The sequence below is a fragment of the Protopterus annectens genome, chromosome 2.part0, assembly GCF_019279795.1.
Source record: "Protopterus annectens isolate FY-2018-M chromosome 2.part0, PAN1.0, whole genome shotgun sequence".
NCBI lineage: Eukaryota > Metazoa > Chordata > Ceratodontiformes > Protopteridae > Protopterus > Protopterus annectens.
The window spans coordinates 64,375,536-64,399,834 of NC_056728.1; the positions used below are offsets into that span (position 1 = coordinate 64,375,536).

Below are 24,299 nucleotides of genomic sequence, written 5' to 3' on the forward strand. Positions count from 1 at the left end.
AAGTTCCACATCATCCTGTCTATGTCTGAGGGCAAGAGACTCCTAGATCATCTACAGGAGGAAGAGGAGTGGGTAGAATTGAGGGAGAACTCCATGATCTACTGCCATGTTCTGGGGAATGGATCCAATGCCTCGGAGCTGACTGGGACCTCTGTTGGGAGGTAGAAGGGGCAGCATCCTCTTCCAAAACTATAAGCGGATCCGACAACCCTGTTGGATCCGAAGGCCTAGCTGACTCTGCAGACGTAGTGGATGAACTGGTCAGATCCGGGGCTAGCCTACCCTGGTCGGATCCAAGGGCTTCTGATCAGTCAAGCTGCTCCGCAGCTCTCAGCTATGAAGACCTCAGATCTGAGATGGGCCAGGCTGGAATCGGATCCAGAAACTTAGGATCCAACAGCTGCGGTTTCTTGGAGGGAGCTGTTTGAAGAAAAGGAGTCTTTCCCTTTGGGTTGGAAGAGGGAGCCTTCAAGGGGGGACACAAAGTCTCCCCTAGGCCAGATCCTTTAGTAAATGTTTGCTGCAACACTCTGTCAAAGACCTAAGGTAAAATGCAGCAGAAAAGTTGCATTCAACCTTGCAATACACACACTCCTTGTGCATGTTGGCATTTTCTGACCACACAAGCATTTTTTAAAGCCAGCAGGCTTATCAGACATTATTATAAACTAGTACCAACTACAATGACAAATACAACTACTCCCCCAACGACACACACTACATCCCTAATTGCTAAAGCAGAAAAGGACACCAAAAACCCAACACAAAGTACTGAAACTAGCTAACGGATGGGAGGGAATAAAACTACAGGAACAATAACTCACTCAAACTACACTAGAAAAAGAAAAATTACCCTACTTAAAAAGAAAAAAGGCACTTATCTAGCTATAGCCAGAGGAACATGTGTCTGCACAGGAAGCAAAGCAAATGAGATCTGGGTGTTAGAGGGTAGCAGCAGTGCATCATGGGAGAGGGAGGAGCTAGGGCCTTGGATCCATCTGCTGAATGTTGGCAGCTTAGATCCGATGTCGGATCCTGGATCTGATGTCGGATCCTAGACCCCATGGTGATGAATGATGACATGGACAATATCAGATTAAGTGACATTTTTATAAACCTACCTAAATATCGCTTGAGAGTGTTGGGAACCACATCCTTCACTGAAAAGATGCATAAGAGATCAGAGGTAATTTGGGTTGGTGCATTGTGGGTAAGGGAGAAGTTCGAGAAGTCTTGGTTGCCACGAGCTTTAGCAAAGGCCGACTCTGATCTGAACCCATCAGTTGAGGATAGAATGAAAATTGACATCATCAGATCAAATGGCATTCACTAGTAAATAAAGTAAAGATGGACATTAAAATGTTTACATTTCTGATAGAGCAGGACAACATCACAGCAAAGGCAGTAGCACTTTTACAGCCTATTGATGTGCATGGCATGGCAACCAGCAAACTTCACTATTACACAACTAAAACATTACCATCCAGATACAAGACCAAGTCCACCTCTCAATGCCTAGCATTTGCTCTCTCTTTGACAAAGCATATATGGGAATAAATAAAAAATATTCATAGGCATAAGGTACTTAGGTACAAGATGTCAGTAGAAATTAAGGAATGAAAAAGAAAAAAAAAGAAGCTAGCATTCTGAACAAGCTATCAAATCAAGTGCCCACATAACTTACATCAAAATACTACAAAGGCACACAACTGACATCCTATCTTGACTTACAGTAACAATTAAAAGTTCTATGTTATCGCCAAGACATACCTTTAGAGTCTTCTCATCTTCTCTGGAAGGAAAAGGATTATGGACCAGGCACCTAAGATAAGAGGAAATGCAGACAGTTGAACACCAAAACCAATTTACTGATACAAAAACACAGCTAGCCAGCAAAGTATATATTAGAATACATGGTGGAGCACAAACATGACTTTATATACTTCGCGACAGACGGTGGTTACGTTTTGAGACCTGAAACAACACCACCCTTCAACAAATCTCACACGTGTCATATGTTGGAAGAAGTGGAAGAAAGCTCTCCACAACCCTATAAAGGAGTTAAGCCTCCTGAATCCCCTTACTTATTTGATTCCCTTTACCTTAGTTTGCCTACTGTGTGACTTTGAACAAGTCACTTAACCAGATAGTGCTTGAGGCAATTAAGAAATGGGGCAAGCTGCTCAGTGGTCTCCTGGACTGCATGCCTAGTAATGAAAATTAACTTATGAGATTGCACAACCTCAAAGAAGAGCATATAAATTTGCTGAATAAGACTACTGCTTTCCCAATCTCAATGGAACATAAGAAAACCCTTTGTGAATGTTTAAAAAGGCTTGCTTATCTTCCTGGATGGTACTTCATAGGAACACACCTGCATGACTACAGCACTGAAAGGACACTGAAATACAGGGATTACATCCAGCTTAGACTGTGTTGTGAAAGTACTGAGAGAAGCCTACACAGATATTCTCAAATAATGCATTCCTGGAGAAGGGGTGAAAGGTAGCTACCACTACATTAGAGACAGTCTGGTATGGGTTAGCAAGGACTTGTTATACTTCTCATAGCAGAAAGTAATGCAATGTCAAAGACATCTGAATGAAAACTTCTGAACCCTTGTTGCCCAGTTTCTTGTTGCTTGGAACAAGTAGATGAGAGTCCTTCCAAACTGATCTGGTTTTGACAAGACAGAGATGAAGCAAACTCTGCATGTCTACACAATGCACTAAGCTCACCTCCTATTAGAATATTCTGGGAAGAAGACAAAAAGGTTTATGCAATGGGTGTGGTTGGTCTTTGTGGATACCTTAAGTACAAAGGACGGACTGCCACACAAGGACACCTTCTCTTTGTGAAACATCACATATCATGGGTCAATGCAAGAGCCTGCAATTCAAATTTCAAATGTACTCTTTAAATTAATGCAACCATCAAACAATAAGCTTCACAACAAATAATTTTGCCTTGGCTGCTGGTTCAAAATGGGAAAAGGTTGACTTCTCGAAACTAAAGCAGAGATCCTAAACAGAGGTAGAATCTTTCAAGGGAATCTAAATGACAAAGGCATCCTTTAAAAAGGCCATACATACTGTTAAGGCAGCCAGCAACAAGGAGTTTGCATCACAAAGATAGACTTAATCCCAGCCAGAGTTGATGATGTAAGCTAACCCTTAATGAAAAGTCCAAACAGAAAAACAAGTACATTTCCTCTTGCAAGTTTTCCTGGTATTAGGTCTCTGGGTAAACTTGCCGAATGCTAGAGTATGAAGAGTCCTTAGCTCTAAACAGAACTTGAGTAACTATACAGGTTAGTGTGAGACGATGAAAGAACTGGGTGACATTTGCCTGACAAGTGTACTAGAGTTCTGAGGGGCTTCATATTTAGTGGCTTCTCCAGAAGATAAATTCAAAGAAGGTGGAACCAAACCTGCAGGGAGCACTACAGGGTATAAAGATGACAATGGCTCTAAACTGCTTTGCTTTATGAGGGGATCTCGGCAACAGAGGTGGGGGACCACATGTGAAGAGCTTCTGGAGGCCAAATCTGCATGAGCACATCTTGCAATGTATCCTCTGTGAGGGTATAAAGGAAAAAAGTTTTTGAATTTGACATTGGTCAGTAATGCGGTGGTGGTGCTGCGGTAGCATTGTCGCCTCACAGTAAGACATTGTCCTGTTCGATTCTCAGCTAGAGCGTCTTCTGTGTGGAGACATGCGTGAATGGTCGTACCTTCGTTGAAGGTTGTGCGTAAGGGCTGGCAACTTGGCACGTAAAAATCTACTGCCAATCATTAGCGGACTGGAGTTCTGCTGTGACGACGTATAACCAGGAGAAGCCGAAAGACACAACATTAGTCAGTAATGCAAACAGAACACAGCAAGCCTTCCTGCACCATAGCAAAAGTTTCCTAACTACCAATTTGATGAGACTTTCTGGCAGTTAATGCAGACGACTCAGGCTTTCACATGTTAATCAGATACTTCTTACAGTAGAAAGTTTAATGACACTCAGCCTTCATTTGCCTACTGTGTTATACTGAGCAAGTCACTTAACTAAACACTGATTTGGGGCAACTGGGAATTTGGACTATGCTCCTTAATGGTCTCCTGGACTGCATGGACAGCAACTAGCTATGAACCAATTAACTGGCATGAGCAAGCAGCAGATGAGGCTGCATGCCAAAGAACTGGCTTATTCTGGGATGTGATGGCTTTCTAAAAGTGAGAAGCAGACACAGCACATTTCCATACCCTTATCTCCCTCTCAGCACACTGGGCAGGAGTGGGTTGCCCCTGATTGTTGACACTTGGTTATCTTTATTTTGAATTTGATAACCAGGGTACAGCACTGATCCCAATGGAATTATTTCAGTCTCAGTCCCCACTAAACACAACAGATACATAATATTACATACAAGGTGAGTAACAGGATGCAATATCAACACACATATGTACAAAGTGAATATCAGAATGGACTTGAGGGTATAAAGACAACTGTATAGACTGACTGACAACGCACACTAAATACGTGCATTATAAACACAGCGACATCAAAAAATTCACAATGAAAAGCAGAGTCAGACCAAGCTGTGTAAAATAACACAGGATAGGAAGAAGTTTTATGACCAGTGTGACAGCAATTTCATTTTCCTTGAGTCTTGTAATGCACTTTAAGTTCAGATCAGAAAATGGAGTAAGAGACCATCTTTAATTAAAGCTGGGAGTGATATTCCCACAGATTGGCACCAAGGACTGAGAAACCATGGGTTATGCAGTGAAGTCTTTTTGGGGGTAGGGGGGACTGGAGGGAAAGGATCAGAGTGATTTAGACTTGTAAGGGTGTATGCTAGTGCATCTCTGAATAGTTTGGAGACTAGTGGTGGGAAGGCCTCATTCCTGATAACTTCAAACATTGGACAGGAAAGAAGAAAATCAGTATATTGTTTCACAGGTAATCAGTCAGCTTTTTCATGGTTTTGCAGTGAAGTTAATTTCTTAGGGACAGGTGATGAATTCCTATATGGTAAATGAAGGATAGATTTCTCTTAGAAGCTGTAGCAATCAGTGAAAGACCATATTTCTAGTTGAATTGGTAATGTACCTTTATTTATGGCATTTCTACAGGGTTTGGAAAGAAAAGGGCAAATCCTAACTGGACCTCACCAAGGCCTTCAACACCATCCCCCACTCTGGAATCACAGATAAACTTACTAAGCTGGGCATAAATCCCTACATCACTCGATGGGTTGCCAACTGGCTTACTGACAGAACCCAGACTGTAAAAGTAGTTGACTCCAAATCCAGCTCCAGACAAGTGGAGTACCTCAGGGTTCAGTCCTGGGACCGCTGTTGTTTGGCATCTACTTCTCTGAAGTACAGGCCAACACTAAGGGACTATGGCTAACAAAGTCTGCAGATGACTGCAAACTGGGAGCCATTACTGAATTCCCAAATGATGTGGATATTCTACAAAAGGTCTTTACAGAAACAGATGATTGGTGCCGGTCATGGACTCAAGCTTAATGCCAAGAAATGTATAGTTATCCCCTTTGGGGAAAAAACATGTACCCATGAATTAGCACATAGGTGGCAGTACACTAAACACCGAAAATGTGATGAGAGACTTAGGGACACAGGTGGACAGTGGTCTCACCTTCGATAACCGCATTGCCACAACAGTCAGAAAATCCTATGTGGCACACCTCATCACTAAGGGCTTTTCATCCAGAAAAAAGGAGGTCATAGTCCCACTGTATTCATCACTCATTAGACCCATTATAGAGTACAATGCCCTGTTTGGTATGTACCTCACAAGACATCTGCAACAGATGGAAAGGCTGCAGAAATACCTCACTAAAAGAACCACAGGCCTAAAGCAGATGCCCTATGCTGACCGTCTAAAAAAAACTCCAGCTATACTCTGTAGCATATCGTCTACTCAGAGGCGATCTTAGCTTAACATACAAGACCATGTCAAACCCTGAGCTGCTGGACATGCTCCACTTAAAGAAATCCCAATCCTTCAGAGCCACACGCTCCAGGGATCTAAACCTTGTCATCACAATGAACAAAGCATGCTGAAGGGATAGGTTCCTGACCCAGAGACTCCACATACTCTGGAATAGACTGCCCATACATGTCAAGCAGAGCGCCTCCTTGGCCCTCTTCAAAAGGAACCTTGACGATTGGATGGGGGATAGGAAATTCACCCCGGGGATCACATCAGTCGCCCTGCTAGACAGGGGTCCAGGGAAGTAAATATTGTGGGAAGAAATATCCTGGGAATTGTTATGGCTAGGCTTGTATAGTCCCTAGGGCTGATAGCCTAGTACCAACCTATGAACCTATTAGGCCAAAAGACATTTTTTTTTGTTTTTTTTTGTGCATGAGCATTCCTGGTAGACATGGAAATTTAGAAAAGGGGTCCAAGCAAATACTTAGGTGAATGCCAAGACCACAATCCCACTGCTGATGTGTACCGTTATCACACCTTGAGGAACAGAGTCTGGCAATGCCTGCAGTCTCAAAGAACAAACTCCTCTTCAGTACCCTGATGTACATGTTGGCTTTAGACTACAACCATGCATCTAGGACTGGCTGGCCCTGATAATGCTTCCCAACCACCATAGGGCAGAGTTACCTGCGGTGACATTACAGAGGTGGACACGTAAAAGGGGCCTCTCAAAGATAGGTATAACCAGCAGTACAGGCGACACCTGTATGTTTTACAGACCTTTATCATGGGATCCAAGGGCTAATTCAGCTGACACTACTGCACTTATATCCACTGAAGCTTTCTCGTGTAAACTATGCATGAGAAACCAGCTGCCATGAATCCCAGAACCCAAAGGCAATCTACAGCCAGTACTTCTTGGATGTGAAGAACAAGAAACCTTGCTGTCATGAGTCCCAGGTTTCGAAGAGAGTCTAGGGATATATTCCAGTTAAGCAGCCTCCCATAAATTTATTTGCCATGACGGCAGTCTACGGACAGTACCTCTCGGATCTGTATTAGGTACTCTGCTGACATGAATCCCACTACCAGAAGGCAGTCTATAGATGGCCTGTCATATGTGAATTAGATATGCTGCTACCAAAAGTCCCATTGTCTGAAGGTAGTCTATGGAAAGTATCTTTCAGACCTGAATTAGGTTCTGTACAGTTTTCCGGTGAGACAACATCCTGTTTATGACAAGGAATGCCCTGCATGATAGTGTACTCACTGTGGGACTTTGCAGTGTTCACTGTAATTCGCAGGGATTGCAACAGAGACTCAGGAAGGGACTCTGCCTTGTTAGCAGTAAACCAGTTACTGTTGGTACAAGTACATAGCCAGTTGTCTAGATAAGGAAAAATGTTCACCCCAATAAGTTTCTAGTTCACATTCAGCACAGACATACATTTGATGAATAGCCAGGGAGGTTGCAGTGAGGCCAAAGGGGAGCATACAGAACTGGTAATGATTGGCTCCTACCCAGAGCAGCAATCTTCTGCACCCCACTATGACTTTCATGTAAAGACACGCATCCTGCATGTTCAGATAGCACATCCACTCTTGTTTTGAGAGACAGGGGAGGACTGGTTGCACCAAGACCATGTGAAAAGTGGCTGAGCCTTCTAATGTCAAGAATGGGCCATAGTCTTCTTTGGTATTAAAAACAATCCGGAACAGAAACAGCATCCATTCGCATCTGCTGGGACCCCTTGCATGAAATTTTTTTTTTTTTTACTTTTTTGTAAGAAGAGCAGCTATAACCAGCTCTCCTCTGTCATTCTGGAATGTCGGGGGGCTGGATGGGTGGGACCCCTTCCATGATTTTTTTTTTTTTTAAAGAGAAACAGCTGTAAGCAGCTCTTTTCTGGCATACCAGAATGTCAAGGTGGGGTTGGGATGGGTTGACTTTGTTTTTTTCTTTTTCAACTTTTTATTAGTTGAAACACCTTTCAGCATTTACATAATTACTCAATAAACAGATTCACAACAAACAATTTATAAAACATGTTCCTACTTTAACTATTTATAAAAACATGCTGATCTTTTACTTCCATTTCCTAACATCTTCAAGGCTGATAATCATAACCATCATGTACATTTTAGGCATTTACTAAAAGTCATTTCAGTCTGCTCTTTTTTATTTACATCTGTTAACAATTCCGTGCTTCTCCTGGCAGTCTTCTGTCAAGAGATCATATGATCAAATAAGTAAACAGCTACTGGAATGTTCCTCAATACTGTAACTACGCCTGCCATTTACTCAAGAGCTTCTTACAGGATTTATAGGATTTTCATATCATCTTGTTGTCTTCAACATCTGAGAGGACATCCACTATTTCAAAAACCTCTTGACAGGTGCAATCCTGATCTTTTACATGGATGTTAAGGTTTTCTTAGCTATTAGAACAAATCAAGCACTGCTTGTTGATGCCTCTTGCTAGTCTCTGAGATTCAATTGATAATTTTATCCAATTGCTAAGTGCCTCCTTTATCATATTTTATAAAGAGCTCCACCTATTCATCTCCAACATATTCTGTCTTCTGAAATGCTTTCTGAAATCTGGCATACAAAAATATGTATGAAAACACTCCAAAGCAAATATCTTGAATTTCTCGATTCAGGCCACTTTCCCTATTCTACATTGATCCCAGTCCCTTCTCTACTCTTTTCCTTTTGTGTCATGTTTTGGACACTACTCGCTAATCTTTTGATTATTGCTGTATCTGTTCTTGCTTCTATTATTAACTGGGACAGGCTAGCTACATATGACATATTATCTGAACCAGCACTGCTCCTCCAATACTCAGCTGCAATATTCTCAGCCCAGTGTTGTTTGTTAGGCCTACCCTTCTGGAAGAATCTCATTTTTCCAGCTTCTTAACTCTTACAGCTATAGTATTTTCCTGGCTATTAAACATTTTCCACAAATATTTTTTTCATGAACATTCTCTTTCTATAATGCTCAAACCACTTTATCAGCAGTGTCTCTTGTCTCAAAAAGTACTTCTTTCCATCTTGACCTGTATCGCTCATATTACTGTGAATCAGTGGACAGAAGACCAGGTAGCTGCATGGATGCAGAATCTAAGTCTCCGAAGAAGGCTCCAGAAGAAACCATAGGTCTGGCAGAATAGGCTTTCACTTGCCCTAATGGGATCTGCCATGAAAAGGGTAACAAAAGGAAAAGGGTAAGCCAACTAGAAATGGTCTGTTTAGTGACAAAAGTACAGCTTTGTACCTACCATAAATGTAGATGTTCGAGGATCTCCATTGCTGCAGTCCTTACATATGGGTATTCCGCTGTCCACCATCGGCCCGAATACCAAAGGGCTAGAACCGGCGTCGGTCATCGGCGCCCGAGACTGACGTCAGTACGTGCCAGTACAAATGCGCATGACCGACGCCATAACCTCAGTCTTTCTTGCCTCAGAAGTCAGAATGCAAAAAACACCACCCAAACCCCAACCTAAAAAGAAAAGGGGGGAAGGAGGGAGGGAAAATTGGACTGCAGCAATGGAGATCCTCGAACATCTACATTTATGGTAGGTACAAAACTGTACTATGTTCTTCGTCTCCCATTGCTGCAGTCCTTACATATGGGTAGAATCCCAGAGCAACGGAAAAAAAGGAGGCTGGCCAACTAAATAGCATTAGGAGCTGCTAACATGCCCTGTAAGATAGCAGTGGCAAACCCAGCCCTAGACCTAGAATAAAGAGGTAAATGATGATGCTTTGTAAAGGTATGTACAGAACTCCAAGTAGCTGCCTCTAGAATGTCTTTAGTAGCTACCCCTCTCAAAAAAGCAGTAGAGGTGGCCGTAGCCCTAGCAGAATGAGGCCTGATCCCAACTGGAACCTCCTTCCCATGATGAGAGTAACAAAAAGCAATACAATGGCCAATCCACTTGGAAATAGTTTGTTTCGAGACAGCTTTCCCTCGTGAAGTCAAAGCAAACTAAACAAATAATTGTTGAGATCTTCTGAACTCTTTGGTTCTGAACAAATAATACCTTAACTGCCTATGTACATCCAAAGAATGCAAAACTTTTTCCCCTTCATTTTGGGGGTCAGCATAAAAAGTAGGCAAATGTATAGATTGGTTCAATGCCACATTAGAAATCACTTTAGGCAGAAAAGTAGGATTAGTACGTAAGGAAACTCTGTCCTTGTGAAAAATCAGAAAAGGTTCCACTGCCATGAGGGCCTGTAATTCAGATACCCTTCTAGCAGAAGTAACAGCCAATAAAAAGCAGTCTTCCAAGACAACAACTTCAATTCAGCTGTAGCTGCAGGTTCAAAAGGAGGCAGAGTCAGCTTTTCCAAAACAAAATTAAGATCCCAGGTAGGAGTAGGAGCCCTCCGTGGGGTCTTATATTCTTTGCCCCTCTAAGAAACTGTTTAACCAATGGATGTGAAAATAAAGGAGGGTCACAATCATAGTGAGCAGAAATAGCTGCAGCATGCACTTTTACAGAAGAGAAGGACAAACCCTTGTCCAATAAAATAGTCAAATATTGCAATGTACAACTCAAATTAGGCAATTTGACATCAAAGCCTTTAGCTGAACTCCAAAGAAAAAATCTCTTCCATTTATCAGCATAAACTTTTCGAGTACTAGGACGCCTGGCTTCCAAAATAACATCCAAAACTTGTTGAGGGAGCTGAAGGCCCTCCTTCTCTAAAACAGAATGCGTCAGGCTGTCAGGTGTAGGGATTGCACCCTGACATTGAGAAAATGATTGTTTTCCTGAGACAATAAGAGAGGAATCTGTGGTAATGGCCAAGGTGTTCCATGAATTAAGCTCCTCAACAGAGGGTACCAATGCTGACGAGACCAATCCGGTACTATAAGGATCATGCAAGGTTTGTCCCTCCTGACTTTCAACAGCACCTCTGGAAGAAGAGGCAAAGGAGGAAAAGCATACACGTGAAGGTTGCTCCAACTGAAGGATAGTGCATCTATTTTCCAGGCTTTTGGATGAAACAGCCTTGTGCAAAACAGTGGCAGTTGGAAATTCAGAGGAGAAGCGAACAGATCTATGTCTGGAGTTCCCCAAGCCCTGGTCAACTGAAGAAATACCTGAGGGTCCAATTTCCATTCGTGAGGATCCACAATCTGTCTGCTCAGAACATCTGCTAACAAATTTTGTGCTCCTGGCAGAAACTGTGCTCGAAGAGTGATGTGCAGATTCAAAGCAGTTTCCCATAACAGCATTGCTTGTCTGCAAAGAGGGTAAGAATGAGTTCCCCCCTGCTTGTTGATGTACCACATGACAGTTGTGTTGTCTGTTCGAATCAACACCAGTCCTGGTTGAAGTAGGCTCTTGAATCCTTCCAAAGCAAATTGAACTGCCAGCATCTCTTTCATGTTGATATGCAAGTGAAGTAGCTCTGGGGGCCAAAGGTCTTGAATCCATTTTCCTCTGAAATGAGCTCCCAGGCTGACTCCGAGGCGTCTGTCGTCAATATCTGACTTGCCTCTGGTTGGGTCACAGAGAGACCCTTGTTTAGGTGACATTCCTGAGCCCACCACAGAAATTCTTTCTGAATGCAAGGTAGAATCCGAATGACAGTGTCCAAATCGTGGCTGTGTTGAGTCCAAACGCTTTTGAGATACCATTGTAGCTTCCTCATATGCAGTTTGGCATTGGGAAGTACTAGAATGCAAGATGCCATGAACCCCAAGGCTTGAAGGACTGTCCTTGCAGTCAGCCTGGACATTACTGATAGCTGTTGGAAGTATAGGTGAAGATTTCTTTGTTTGTCCGGGGTAAGAAATGCCATCTGAGCAGCTGTATTCAGTCTTACACCCAGAAAACACATCTCTTGTGAGGGTACTAGACTGGACTTTATTTCGTTCACAGAATACCCTAGGCAACTTAAAACTGTCATTACATACTGCAGATGTTGAAGAAGTGTGTGCTTGCCTTGAGCCAGAATCAAACAGTCGTCCAGATAAGGATAAATTTGAATTCCTGTTAGTCTGAGAAAAGCTATTACTGGAGCCAGGACTTTTGTGAATACCCTGGGCGCAGTAGACAAGCCAAAGGGCAATGCAGAGAACTGATAATGCAAATTCCCATTCCGAAATCTCAGGAATTTTCTGCAACTGGGCCTGATAGGAATGTGAAGATAGGCCTCTTTGAGATCCAGAGTCACCATTCAGTGATCTTTGCCCAGCATAGGTAACAGCTGTTGCAGTGTTAACATTTTGAATTTTGGAATTTCCAGAAAGGTGTTTAGAATGGACAAATCCAGAATTGGCCTCCAAGTATTTCCTTTCTTTGGCACTAAGAAAAGACGGAATAAAACCCTGTGCCTCTTTCTGCAGAAGGTACTTCCTGTATTGCTCCCAACTGAAGCAGAGAAGAAATTTGTGCCTGTGCTTCCAGTCTTTGCTGATGAGGCACATCCGGCATACCTTTGAAAGGAGGGAATGTGTGAAAATAAAATTTGTAGCCTCAATTTATTATGTCCAATACCCATTTGTCTTGGGTAACCAAATGCCAATTCCTTTTGAAAAGTCCCAGTTTTCCTCCTAGAGGAGCTGCCAGCAAGGCAGAGTCCGGCAGCTGAAGACAAAGGTCATTGGGTCTGATTCCGAAAGGACTGACCCCTGCCCTCCCCAGCAGAAGCGGTAGAAGAACTCAAAGACCTAGAAGTAACAGGGCCCTGAGAGGAAGCCCTACCTCTACCTCGCCTCGACCTGCCCCTAGATTGATAATCCGAAGAGGGGAAAGACCATCCCTTAGCAGGCCAATTCCTACTGAACTTAGGGGGCTGAACCTGTAAAAAGACCTTAACTGTCTGCATAGACTTAGCTTTTTCCTCCATTTTTTTCAAAACTGATTCTACTGGAGGGCCAAAAAGAACATCAGATTGCAGAGGAGCATCCATAATTCGAGCCTTAACATGCTCCGACAAGGTCTGATCTTTAAGCCATCTTTAACATGTGCTTCCTAGGAGCTGGACCCTGGGGACTAGCACCAGCAGGGGCAGACTTAGACTTAGAATGGGCTTTGCTTTGAGAAGGAGGAGGCCTAACTACCCTATGAGGGGAGGGAACCACTGACATCAGAGAAGCACCCTCAGCCTGGCCTAACACAGGAGAAGCCACTTCCTGTAGTAACAAAGGCTCCCCTTGAGACTCAGGTAAACTTTCAGAAGGAGCCGCTGAAGTAGTCAGTGGTTCTCCAGAACCGGCGTCCGGAGTGGACGACTCATCCTGTTTGGACCGCAAAGACTTCTCTTTGCGTTTTGAAGAACCAGGCGTCAGCGAATCCGACGGCATGTTGTAATTACAACGTTACCAAACACCAGCCTAGCACAGTCCAACCGGCGCTTTAATAGTACGCTTGTTAAAAGTAGCACAAAGCGACACCCAACAACGCCGTGCTCAGGCCCCAAACAAGGAATACAGAGTGAATGGTAATCCCTATGAGGAATCTGTTTCCCACAAGAAATACAGTTATTAACTTTTTCTGACATCCGTCAATACTGAGGCAAGAAAAGACAAGTGTCTAACGGGTACTTAGCCCAACTTGGTCTCCGGTCTGAAACTCGAAAACCGACAATTCCAGAACGCCGAACGGCACTTGCAAATGCTGCTTCTGCTTAGGACCACGCGGCAAGAAAGACTGAGGTTATGGCATCGGTCATGCGCATTTGTACTGGCACGTACTGACGTCAGTCTCGGGCGCCGATGACCGACGCCAGTTCCAGCCCTTTGGTATTCGGGCCGATGGTGGACAGCGGAATACCCATATGTAAGGACTGCAGCAATGGGAGACGAAGAACATCCTAACTTACTCCCTTGACAGGAGATAAAAATAAATGGTTGTACTTTCCAAGTTTTTTTTTTTTTAAATCTTTTTGTAGCCTAGATAGACCTTTCAGTTGACTGTGGACATCTGACATCAGGTCTGCCACCCCAAAATATTTAAAAAAAATCAGAAGTAGATGAAGGTACCCTAACAATGTACTTGAATGGAAAAAGAGGTAAATTTACACAAGAATACGTGAAGAGACAGGCTTATCCTTTGGTATCAAAGGCAAGGTCTGCTAGATCCATCTCACAATGAGAACAAGATAAAGAAACACTACTTACATTCAATATGGACAGGGATGGTGGGAGGGTAGTTGAGGAATGGACAGAATATGACAACAAAGATCTAACGTTATGGTAAGTACATAACTTTCATATCTGATGTTGTCTTTTCCATCCACTCCTCAACAGATGGGACAGAATCCCCAGCTACCTTTATTATATTCAGTTGGCCTGACATTCCTCAACACAGATGAACCAAAAGAGGCCTTGGATCTAGACTCCAGATAAAATTTAGTAAGAGATGACATTATGGGCCTAAACCAGTGAGAACTTTAACAACCCCTGGGAAAAGTCAAACCACTTTTCCTTTCTGTATCCAAGAGAAAGAGATGGAGTAGTAGGAAGAGAAATAGACATATGTATATTTGTGTGTGTGTGTGTGTGTGTGTGTGTCCTCTACAGGGAGACATGTGGAGAAGTAACTGAACATACATCCATAATGCTACCTGGGACTTCTACTTGACCAACTGTTGAGGGGTTCTCCTTGATCCATCAGAAAACAATCAATCTTGGTTCTTCCTCTGTGACAGAATTGCTCATCTGGTCAGTTTGAATGTGTTCAGAGCTTGCTTCATGTCAGCCTCTCAATGAGTTGCTGTGCCTGCTTTTGGGACAATGGCCAGTTTGCCTGAGGACTGATCAAGTGCCTGAATGGAAATTTCCATCTCTGACTGACTAAAAAGGAAATGGGCTTCTCTGAAGACTTGGCTTCTTTTAATTTTTAATTTTCTTTTTAGGCTAAAGGGGACTATTTGGCCAGATGACTCAGAAGCCAACATGGCATGAGCTAAAGCCCAAAGTCATTTATTTTCAACATAACGTTTTAAGGAATTAAGGCTACTTCTAACGGTTTAAGGCAAAAAACAGTTACATAGTCTATCCATTTACAAGCACAACCTAAATCTACTGATGGGAAACGGACAATTTACCCCATGCCTGCTGTACTATTCATGGACAGAGGTGGCTCCCCTAAAATTACCTATGGTATGATCCCAGTTAATCTCATTAGAGGTAACATATATTTATTGACCCTGGGATGGGTAAGACCAATCTATAACCAAATGGAATATGGTTATCTGGAGCACAAAAAGGTAAACTGGCTAAGCTTAAAATGGCCCGCCAGGGCAGCTAGCCTAGCATTTACCTATGAACCTGCATAAAATAATCTCTATAATTCGTCTGACTACAAAAAAACAAACACAAAGTATGCTTGCCTTTACAGGGTTTTTGTCAACCACAGTCACGTTTACCCCCCCCCCCCCTCCAACATGAAAGGAAGCGTTTACCACAAAAATTCAAATATGGATGACAGATTGTGACACTGACAAAGTCTTCATTCATAGAATGATGGCAAACAGTTCTCATGATTTTTGTACTTGCACAGCCATTAACTACTAATGCTTAGTCTCAGGCAGAGGTCACATGTTGGACGTACAAGCACATTAGCAAGCTTTTGCAGACTGGTCAGATGTAAAGTATCCTTGCCAGAATATGTCCCATAAGTAAGGAATAATTCAACAGTGATGTAATGAAGGACATAGCCTATTTTCAGCGCAGACGCAGGGAGAAACTGATCCAGACACATGTCTTTGGAATGTAGGAGGAAACCGGAGTACCCAGAAGAAATCCATGCAAATGCAAGGAGGACATGCAGACTCCACAGGCACCCCCCAGCCGAGAATCGAACTGGAGAACCTCTTGCTGTGAGGTGACAACGTTAACTGCTGCACCACTGTGCCACCTAAATGTTTAGTTAAACGTAGTAGCATATCATTTGCAAATACAGGTACACTAAACTGTTGACATGACCACCTGTAACCCTGACTTTGCAATTCTCTTATCTATGTAATCAAAGGGTTCAGATACATGACAAACAGAAGTGGGAACAACTGGTATGTCTGGCATAGCTCTCTCTTAAGACAGGGTGACTCAGATAGCCAACCTACCATCCCCACCTCTGCTGTGGAGTCTTTACAGAGCATATAGACCTATCCTCAAAAATTCCAACTTACTCAAAATAACACTCTTTCTCCATCAGGGCATACAGTTAGTAGTCAGCTTCATATGCACCCGCTTGCACTATCATTTTTAATTCCATTATCAAAAGCTGCTCCCTCCATTAAAGAATCACAAAGATCTAGACCAATTTTACATAACAATTTCACTACACTTACTACTTACTACCCCATAAATGTTTTACGATTGCAATTAAGACCAAGACTAGTCTGCATAAGTTGAGAATCGCAGGATCTTTTTTTTTCTTTCGTAATGATTGAGTCTTCTGCTCTCTTCTAAGATTCTGGTATACCCCTACCCCTCAACACCTGGCTAAACAATACCATCCACATATCTAATACTTTTTGCTCCCCCAACCATTATCCATGGCTTTACTGGGTCACATATTCCCCCCAGGCAGCAGACATTTTATCAAGTTGTTGTTTTCTTTAGTTATACATTAATCTTGTTCTCTTGGTAATAACAATCAAATTGCCCATTCTATAATTTCAGTAGGACAACATTATTTAAGTTTGGAGCACTCTTCAGATGTAAGCACCCCTGCAAGTTTCCAGCACATCTGTTTTTAAACACCTTTACTGAAGTATCACTTCTGACATAGGCACAAGTTCACATTTACAGATATTAGACATCACAAGGGGTTGGGAGGGTAGTCTAATGGTTAAGGTGTTTGCCTTACAAACACAAAGTGCAGGGTTTGAGTCTCACAAGGGATAACTGGCTAGGCTTAAAATGGCTCGCAAGGGCAGTTAGCTTAGTACTAACCTATGAACATAAATGGTTATATATCCTATAAGCTAAGCAACATTACATAAATTGTTCAATTCCCATCTTTATATACATCTCATTTTCATCCAAAACATTTTTCTGTATATTGTTTCTAACCTGCATTCTTCTATGTAATTTACTCTACCCTTTTCTAAAGATCCAATTTCTTGTCCTTTTATCTCTGTTACAACATTCACAAATTCAAATATAGTTGGTTTACATTTTGATTTAGATTTTCTAAATTGTTTTTTTTTGGCGGCCACCATAATTAAACTTAACAAGGCATTGCATCTAACCAATTCAGATCCTGTATCCCAGTTAAAAAAAAAAAAATGTTGTGCTCACTTGCTCACCCAGTATTCCTGACAAAATACTCTGCAGGAAAATTTTAAAGTCTGTCAACTCGTTTCACTATGAAAACCCATGCTTTCAGTTAACTCTTTCTTCCTCCAGCACACCCCAACACTTGCCATCTACCCGAGGAAAAATTTGTTTAGGGTCTGCTTGGGGAGTTAACAGGATATATTCAAACACTTCCAGGCAAAAATCCTAAATATTCTAGTTCATCTTGCACATTTGTGAGACATACATATATTCTTCCATTGTTTCTTTGTGAATTGTGTATCTAATCTCTCTTCTTCTGACCTCTTCTGATGGACTCCTACAGTTATTGTGCCATATTTTATATGCCCTACTAATTATTCCTTTTTTTTTTAAACAGAAGATTCTGTTCTAGATTCAACTAAAAACAGAGCACGCTTTCATTTAGGATTCCCCTATCCCCTTTCTCTTAGTTTATAACCTGATTTTAATCCCTGATACAGAAAGCAGTCACTTGGCTGAAATCTAAATGTCTTCTTGGCCTTTTCTCATTCTATTACCTTTCCTTCTCTAATTATTTATTCTAACTACCATGGTTCCCTTGTCATTTTCCTCCAATGAATTCCAGCCCTTCTTTTCTATTCTCCGTACCAATAAATCCAGTAATCCCTATCTGCAGAATCTCATTTCTAACCATTCCCGTGTTAACACTTAGTTCATAGTATATATTCTGCTACTTTATGATTATAATATTGTGTGTGTTGTTATTCTGCACTGAAAATCCATTCCTTCTTTTTTTTTTAATTACCTGTCTGCTTCACCATCCCTTTCCACTTTGAATTGTAGCTTTCTCCTTATTTTATGTATAACAGTCTTATCTGTGAAACTCTAAAATACCACTTCAAATTAGGTAATTATAAACCTCTTTGTTCTACTGGGAGAATCATTTCATCCCACTTGACTCCTTCCCTCTTCCCCTCCCAAACAAAGTCCTTCAATTCTTTATTACTATCTACAACTTCTCCTATGGCTGACAAAACAAGAGAGACTAAAAACATTTTCACTGCTTGTAACTTGCTATCCATATTCATAGTCAAGAGCTTCTAGTTTCTCAGTTTCTGTATTATCTTTTGTTCAGTCTCTTTCCATGTATCCTGAGCTGCCATTAGAGAGTATTTTTAATCCATACTCCTGAATAATTCATTTTATCATGTCCCCATAAATGTGGGTATTTGCTGGAATTCATGTGAAAATACTTAGTTTAGGCTAGCCTTTGTTTTATCCTCATTAATTTTACACCCTGAAAAAACTTGGAACTATCTCAAGTGAAGACTGACAACACCAGACTCAACTTTTCTTGAACACTATACCAATTGTATCCTTTAATTTTTGAATCCCTTATTTTCTTTGCCAGTGGTTCTAAATACAATGCAAATAAAGGGGAGAGGACAACCTCTGTCTATTTCCTCTGTTCAGATACAACAAATCAGAAAAGGAACCACCCACTTTGATTTTTGCCTCCATTGCCTCATATATCCTTCCTAATTAACCTTATTATTTGTATAAGGAAATGCAAATTCCTCCATTGCCCTACTAAAAATCCCAGCTTACTCTGCATCAAGACCTAATAATAACAGTGGTATTTTTTTACATTCTGCTTTCATACGGATAATTTTTTTCTACTAATTTTGTCAGATGTTTGCTTTCCCTCCACAAAACCACAATAGCCCATATCTATCAATTCTGGCATGACCTTTGCCATTCTTTTAGCCATTATAAACACTTTATAATCATGGCTTAAAATTGAAATGGACCTAGATGAAACTGGATGGGATAGATTTTTACCGTCTTTAGGTATTACAGCCACAACAGCTTTTTTCCAGGTTGATAGTGCTTCCCCTCATTTTAAAATGCTACTACACAAAACCTTCAAGGTCTTTATCACTTTTTTCCCTCCTAGCTTCCAAACTTCTAGTGGAATACCAAACCACAAAGGACCAGTATCCAAAACGTTTGTTGCACTCTGACGTCTCGGCAAACTGCCTTTAAGGAGTAAATACACTCAAACAGATACCTGCCTACACATACTGACTCAATTACAACAAATTGCATCCAATTATACAATAATTAACATCAATGGATGAAAAGCCTCCAGTTACATTCTAAAGTTCAACCCATGTGGAAATAAAGTACTAAATTTTAAAATATACAGGGATTCTTTGTACAATAAAAAAAATTTTTATACCCCCAATTCCATACTGAGTACATTCCACCTTTTATAATATTTTCTAATATAGTGGCTTGTAACCCTGCCAACTCCCTTCCATGCATTTCATTAAAATGTTCTGCCACTGAGCTTTTTTTTTTTTTTTTTTGCAATACCCCTGACATGTTCCCTTAATCTTACTTTAAAGGACCTTTTGCTTACTCCCACATAAACTTTAATGCATGGGCATTTGAGGGCAAAGACTATGCCCTCAGTTTCACAAGTATAACTCCCTTTTACGTTAAAATGTAAACCACTAATACTCTTAAAACTCAAGACCACATATTCACACACTTTACACTTCCCACATGGTTTAGTTCCATACCCAATAGGAGCTTGTACAAGGTTAAGAGGATGGCTTACAATCCTACCTCTCACAAGAAAATTCTTTATGTTTCTACCTACTCTAAAGAACATTTTAGGCATCTTGTTAACCCACTGTGAAAAATCTTTCAAAGAAATTAAAAATTCCCAATAATATTTGACCCATTCTACTATTTTAAAGCTCAAACAACTATAGGTAACAACAAAATAAATTTCTTCCTTCTTATTTACAATGTCTTCCATCGACCCACGTCTATTTAATTTTTGTCTCTTACTGACATATTGACTAATAAATCTATCCCAACAATTTTCCCAACATTTCACTATCATAACCTTGGGATCTAAACATATGAACAGTTTTGGTCAGTTCATCAAAAAAAATCTTATTGTTACATAATCTACAAAGACATATGAATTCACCGTATGGTAATGACCAAACTGTATGCAATGGATGACAGTTCTCTGCTCTTAAATACAAATTCCCATTTTGAAACTTCCGATGTACTGATGTCCTGTTGCTAACCTCACTAGTAATCTCCAACGCTACATCTACAAATGACACTTTTAGTCTACCTTTAAACCATCAAATTTAAGATGGAATCTATTCCATTGTAATTCTTCCACATATAATTTCACCTCATTTTCCCCACCTTCACAAAGGAAGATGAGATCATCTGTAAACCTATAATAATATCTTCATATATTGTTGAAAAAACTTAGACTGATCGATATAGTCTATCTCGAACATATGCATATGCTGGTGCAAAAGCTGCTCCCATTGCTGTTCTTTGTTTTTGATGAAAAAGTATCTCATTTCAAAGAATAATAACTGTTGCTAGCATGCTTATCAGCTTGAATAAAAAGCTGCAAGAATGATATGAAATATAAAGGCTTAATTTAGGAATAGTATAAAAATGCTGAAAAACAGGAAGTAGTAAGTGTGCTGGCATAGCTTAATTAGATATTGGCATCCATGTAAAGGAGCATGTTATTGAGAAACAAAGTCTGTAAAAACAGCTGCGCAGATGGCAGCTTGAAAGACATCAATGAAGTACAAATATGTAACCTCAAGCAAGATAAAGTTGGAACATCAAGTTTCAGATAGTGCTGGAACACCACATTTCAGATAACTGAGTTTCCTTGGACCACCAAACTTGAAAGAATCAAGGACAAATCATAAATTAGAAGAACAAAGAAAAGTGTTATACAAAGGAAGTTTGTAATACATCAGAATGAGAAAAAATATCAGACTTTTTGGTATAAATATGAGTGTGTATAAACAAGCTTTGGGAATTTGCCATAGAGAGCTGTCAGCATCTATGTTGCATGCTTGTAGATCTGAAAGGAAAATGTAATAGTAAAATGCTTATCAACTGAAGCAGTTTGTCTCAGTGTATTTATTGTACTTAGTACAATACAGTAAATAAGACAAGTTGGTCACAATCAATAGTTAAATATACTGTAGTATGCATGCATGTAAATGTTAGTAACAGAAAGAAACCAACAGAAGGCAGTATATAATTTTTCACCATTAAATTCAAAAAAATTATTTAACAGACAGAAATGCACTAATTCAATAACATATTCTGACTTTGGGCTATTGCACAGAAAAAACGTCAGTGCTTCTATCCCAGAATTATGTTAGATGCTGGTATACAAACTCTTAACATGCAGCATAACTCAACACATATTGGGATTCCATTGGATATGCTTAATTCTACCAAGAAAATCAAAGACATCCTTGAAATACGAGGGAAGTGTTTGAACTTTAGACAATAACTGAAAATGTAATAACTGCCCCATCTTGTAGAGAAAATATTCTCTTCCTGACACTATCGGACGGCCTGGGGGATTTATTACGTCCTTATGTACTTTGGGTAAACAGTAGAACTGGGCCATTTTACAACCATCTACATTCAACTTTTTTTTCACATCCTCATGTGTAAAATAACCCAATCTCACCCCTTTATCCAACAAATCACAGTAATTGTCTATCGCTGCCTTATATACACAAGATCCTTATATACACAAGATGTCACTTTTTCATAAGTATTTTCATCATTCAAATGTTCAATAACGTTCGATGTATGTAGTCCATCTTGCCTCACATTCTTACCCGTGGGTTCAGAGCCAAACCTCGGCTCCGACTCGGCCATATTCTAGCTCAAAGTCTTTCAATTGGCTGGGCTAAGAGGTATCCCATGCTGCACTGTTCCCTTTCCCCAGATCTTGTTTGCTGCAAGCTCAATCACTCACCTGCCATACACATAACACACAGAGAAGGAAAAAACATTCCAATAATAAAAGGAGTACTGAAACCAGAACTAACCTCTAGGCCCTCCAGGATGGGGGAAGGCGGGGGGGTTAGTAAGAATGTGAGGCGAGATGGACTACATACATTGAACATTATGGTGAGTACATAACGTCTTGATGTTATGTAGTCCAATCTCGCCTACATTCCATGGGACAGCATCCCCAGCACCTGAACCCTTGGAGGCTCAGTGGAAAATAGTCCTGAGCACTGTGGAACCAAAGGAAGATCTGCCTCTGGATATCAAATCCAATTTGCAGTGAGTAATAAAGGTGTGAGGAGATGCCCATGTAGCCGCAGCACAAATATCATCCATAGACATCCTGGCTTGAAATGCTGTAGAGGTAGACATCGATCGTGTAGAATGAGCCTTCACTCTAAATGGTAACTCCTTACCACCTGAGGCATAAATGAAGGAAATACAACTAGAGATCCATCTAGACAAGGTCACTTTGGAAACAGGAGACCCAATCCTATTTTCTGAAAATGAGACAAATAGCTGATCCGATATTCTAAGATCCTTTGTTCTATGCAATAAAAATGCAACTGTCTATGAACATCCAGCTGGTGAAATTTAAATTCTGCCTTATTAGAAAACTCTGGAAAAAATACGGGCAGTTCAATGGATTGGTTGAGATTACTAACCGAAGCCACCTTCGGTATAAAGGAAGGGTTTTCTGAGGGAAACCCTGTCCTTGTGAAATATCAAGTAAGGTGGTCTGATTGACAAAGCTTGGAGCTCCGAGATTTCTAGCGAAAGTGATGGCTACCAAAAAGATTGTCTTCCAAGTCAAAAATTTAAATTCACAAGTAGCTGCAGGCTCAAAGGGGAACGAAGTGAGACACTAACACAAAATTTAGGTCCCAACGCATGACCGGGTCAAAGACTGGAGGGTGAAGCAGCATAGTGCCTTTCAAGAATGCCTTACAAAGTCTATGCGCCATTAGACTGGGTTCATTAGCGACGTGAAAAGTGGAAATAGCTGCCAACTGGACTTTAATGGTTGCGGCTGCTGATCCCTGATTGAAAAGCATTGAGAGAAATTCCAGAACTGAAGAAATTGGAGCTGTATAAGGATCAATTTGTCTTGCATGAGCCCAGATGGAGAATCTTTTCTATTTACTGGAATAAATCTTTCTGGTCGAAGGCTTAATGGGAAGAAGACAAAATATGAACCACATCCGGAGAAAAATGATGAAGCCTGACTAGTGATGGAACTTTAGTAGCCAGGCTGTCAACCGGAGGGTCTGAAGAGAGGGATGGAACTTCCCTGACATATGAGTCAGTAGCTCTGGCTGTGGGTCCAGAATCCAGGGGTCATCCATGAGATAGGGATGGAGAAATGAGAACCAAATTTGACAAGGCCAGTGTGGAGCAATCAGAATCATTCTGCTTCCCAAGGATTGCGCTTTCTGAATAACCTTTGTCAGCAGAGGAATAGGCGGGAAGGCATAAAGTAGACCGGAGGGCCAATCGTGAACTAGAGCGTCCCTGGGCGACTTCCCCCTGAGGGGGGATAAGGGTGAAGTAGCTGCTGCACTTGGTATTGAGGGGACTGGCAAATAGGTCACAGCAAGGCTGACCCCATCTGCGGAAAATCTGCTCCGCAACCTGACTGGTCAGGGACCACTCGTGAGGCATCAAAATAGCTCTGCTCAACCTGTCGGCAATCACGTTGGACTTCCCCGGAATGTGCGTTGCTACAAGAAAACAATGGGAAGACACTGCCCACTGCCGCACTCAAATGGCCTCTCTGCAAAGGGGGGTACGACTTGGTTCCTCCCTGTTTGTTCAGATACCATACCACCGACATATTGTCTGAGTGGATCGCAATTGTCCCGAGAGGAAGAAAGCTCTGAAGTGCTTGCAACGCCAGTAGCACTGCTCTCATCTCTAAGATATTGATATGCAAATGTATCTCGTGTTCCTGCCACGTGCCTTGGACTGTCCTGCTGAGATAATGCCCCTCCACCCAATCTGGGAGGCATCCGTAGTCAGTGTGGCAACAGGAGGGGGTGGGATGAAGGGCTTTCCTGCATTGAGGTTGCTGGTGTGAAGCCACCAGCATACATCTTGCTTGCACTTGTCTGTGATCATTATAAGATGAGAAAGCGGAAGATGTTGTAGAGACCACTCGGCGAAGAGCAGCCACTGAAGGAGCCTCATGTGTAGCCTCACAAGAGGAA

General features: G+C 41.3%; 1 protein-coding gene across 1 annotated transcript in view; it reads right to left on the minus strand.

The window, feature by feature from the left end:
- MGA (MAX dimerization protein MGA) overlaps nt 1-24,299 on the minus strand; it is a 2,673,741-nt gene that overhangs the window by 462,524 nt on the left and 2,186,918 nt on the right. Inside the window, exon 18 of the mRNA XM_044060555.1 lies at nt 1,771-1,822. Coding sequence (XP_043916490.1) covers nt 1,771-1,822 — 52 coding nt within the window. The remainder of the gene's footprint in view (nt 1-1,770; nt 1,823-24,299) is intronic.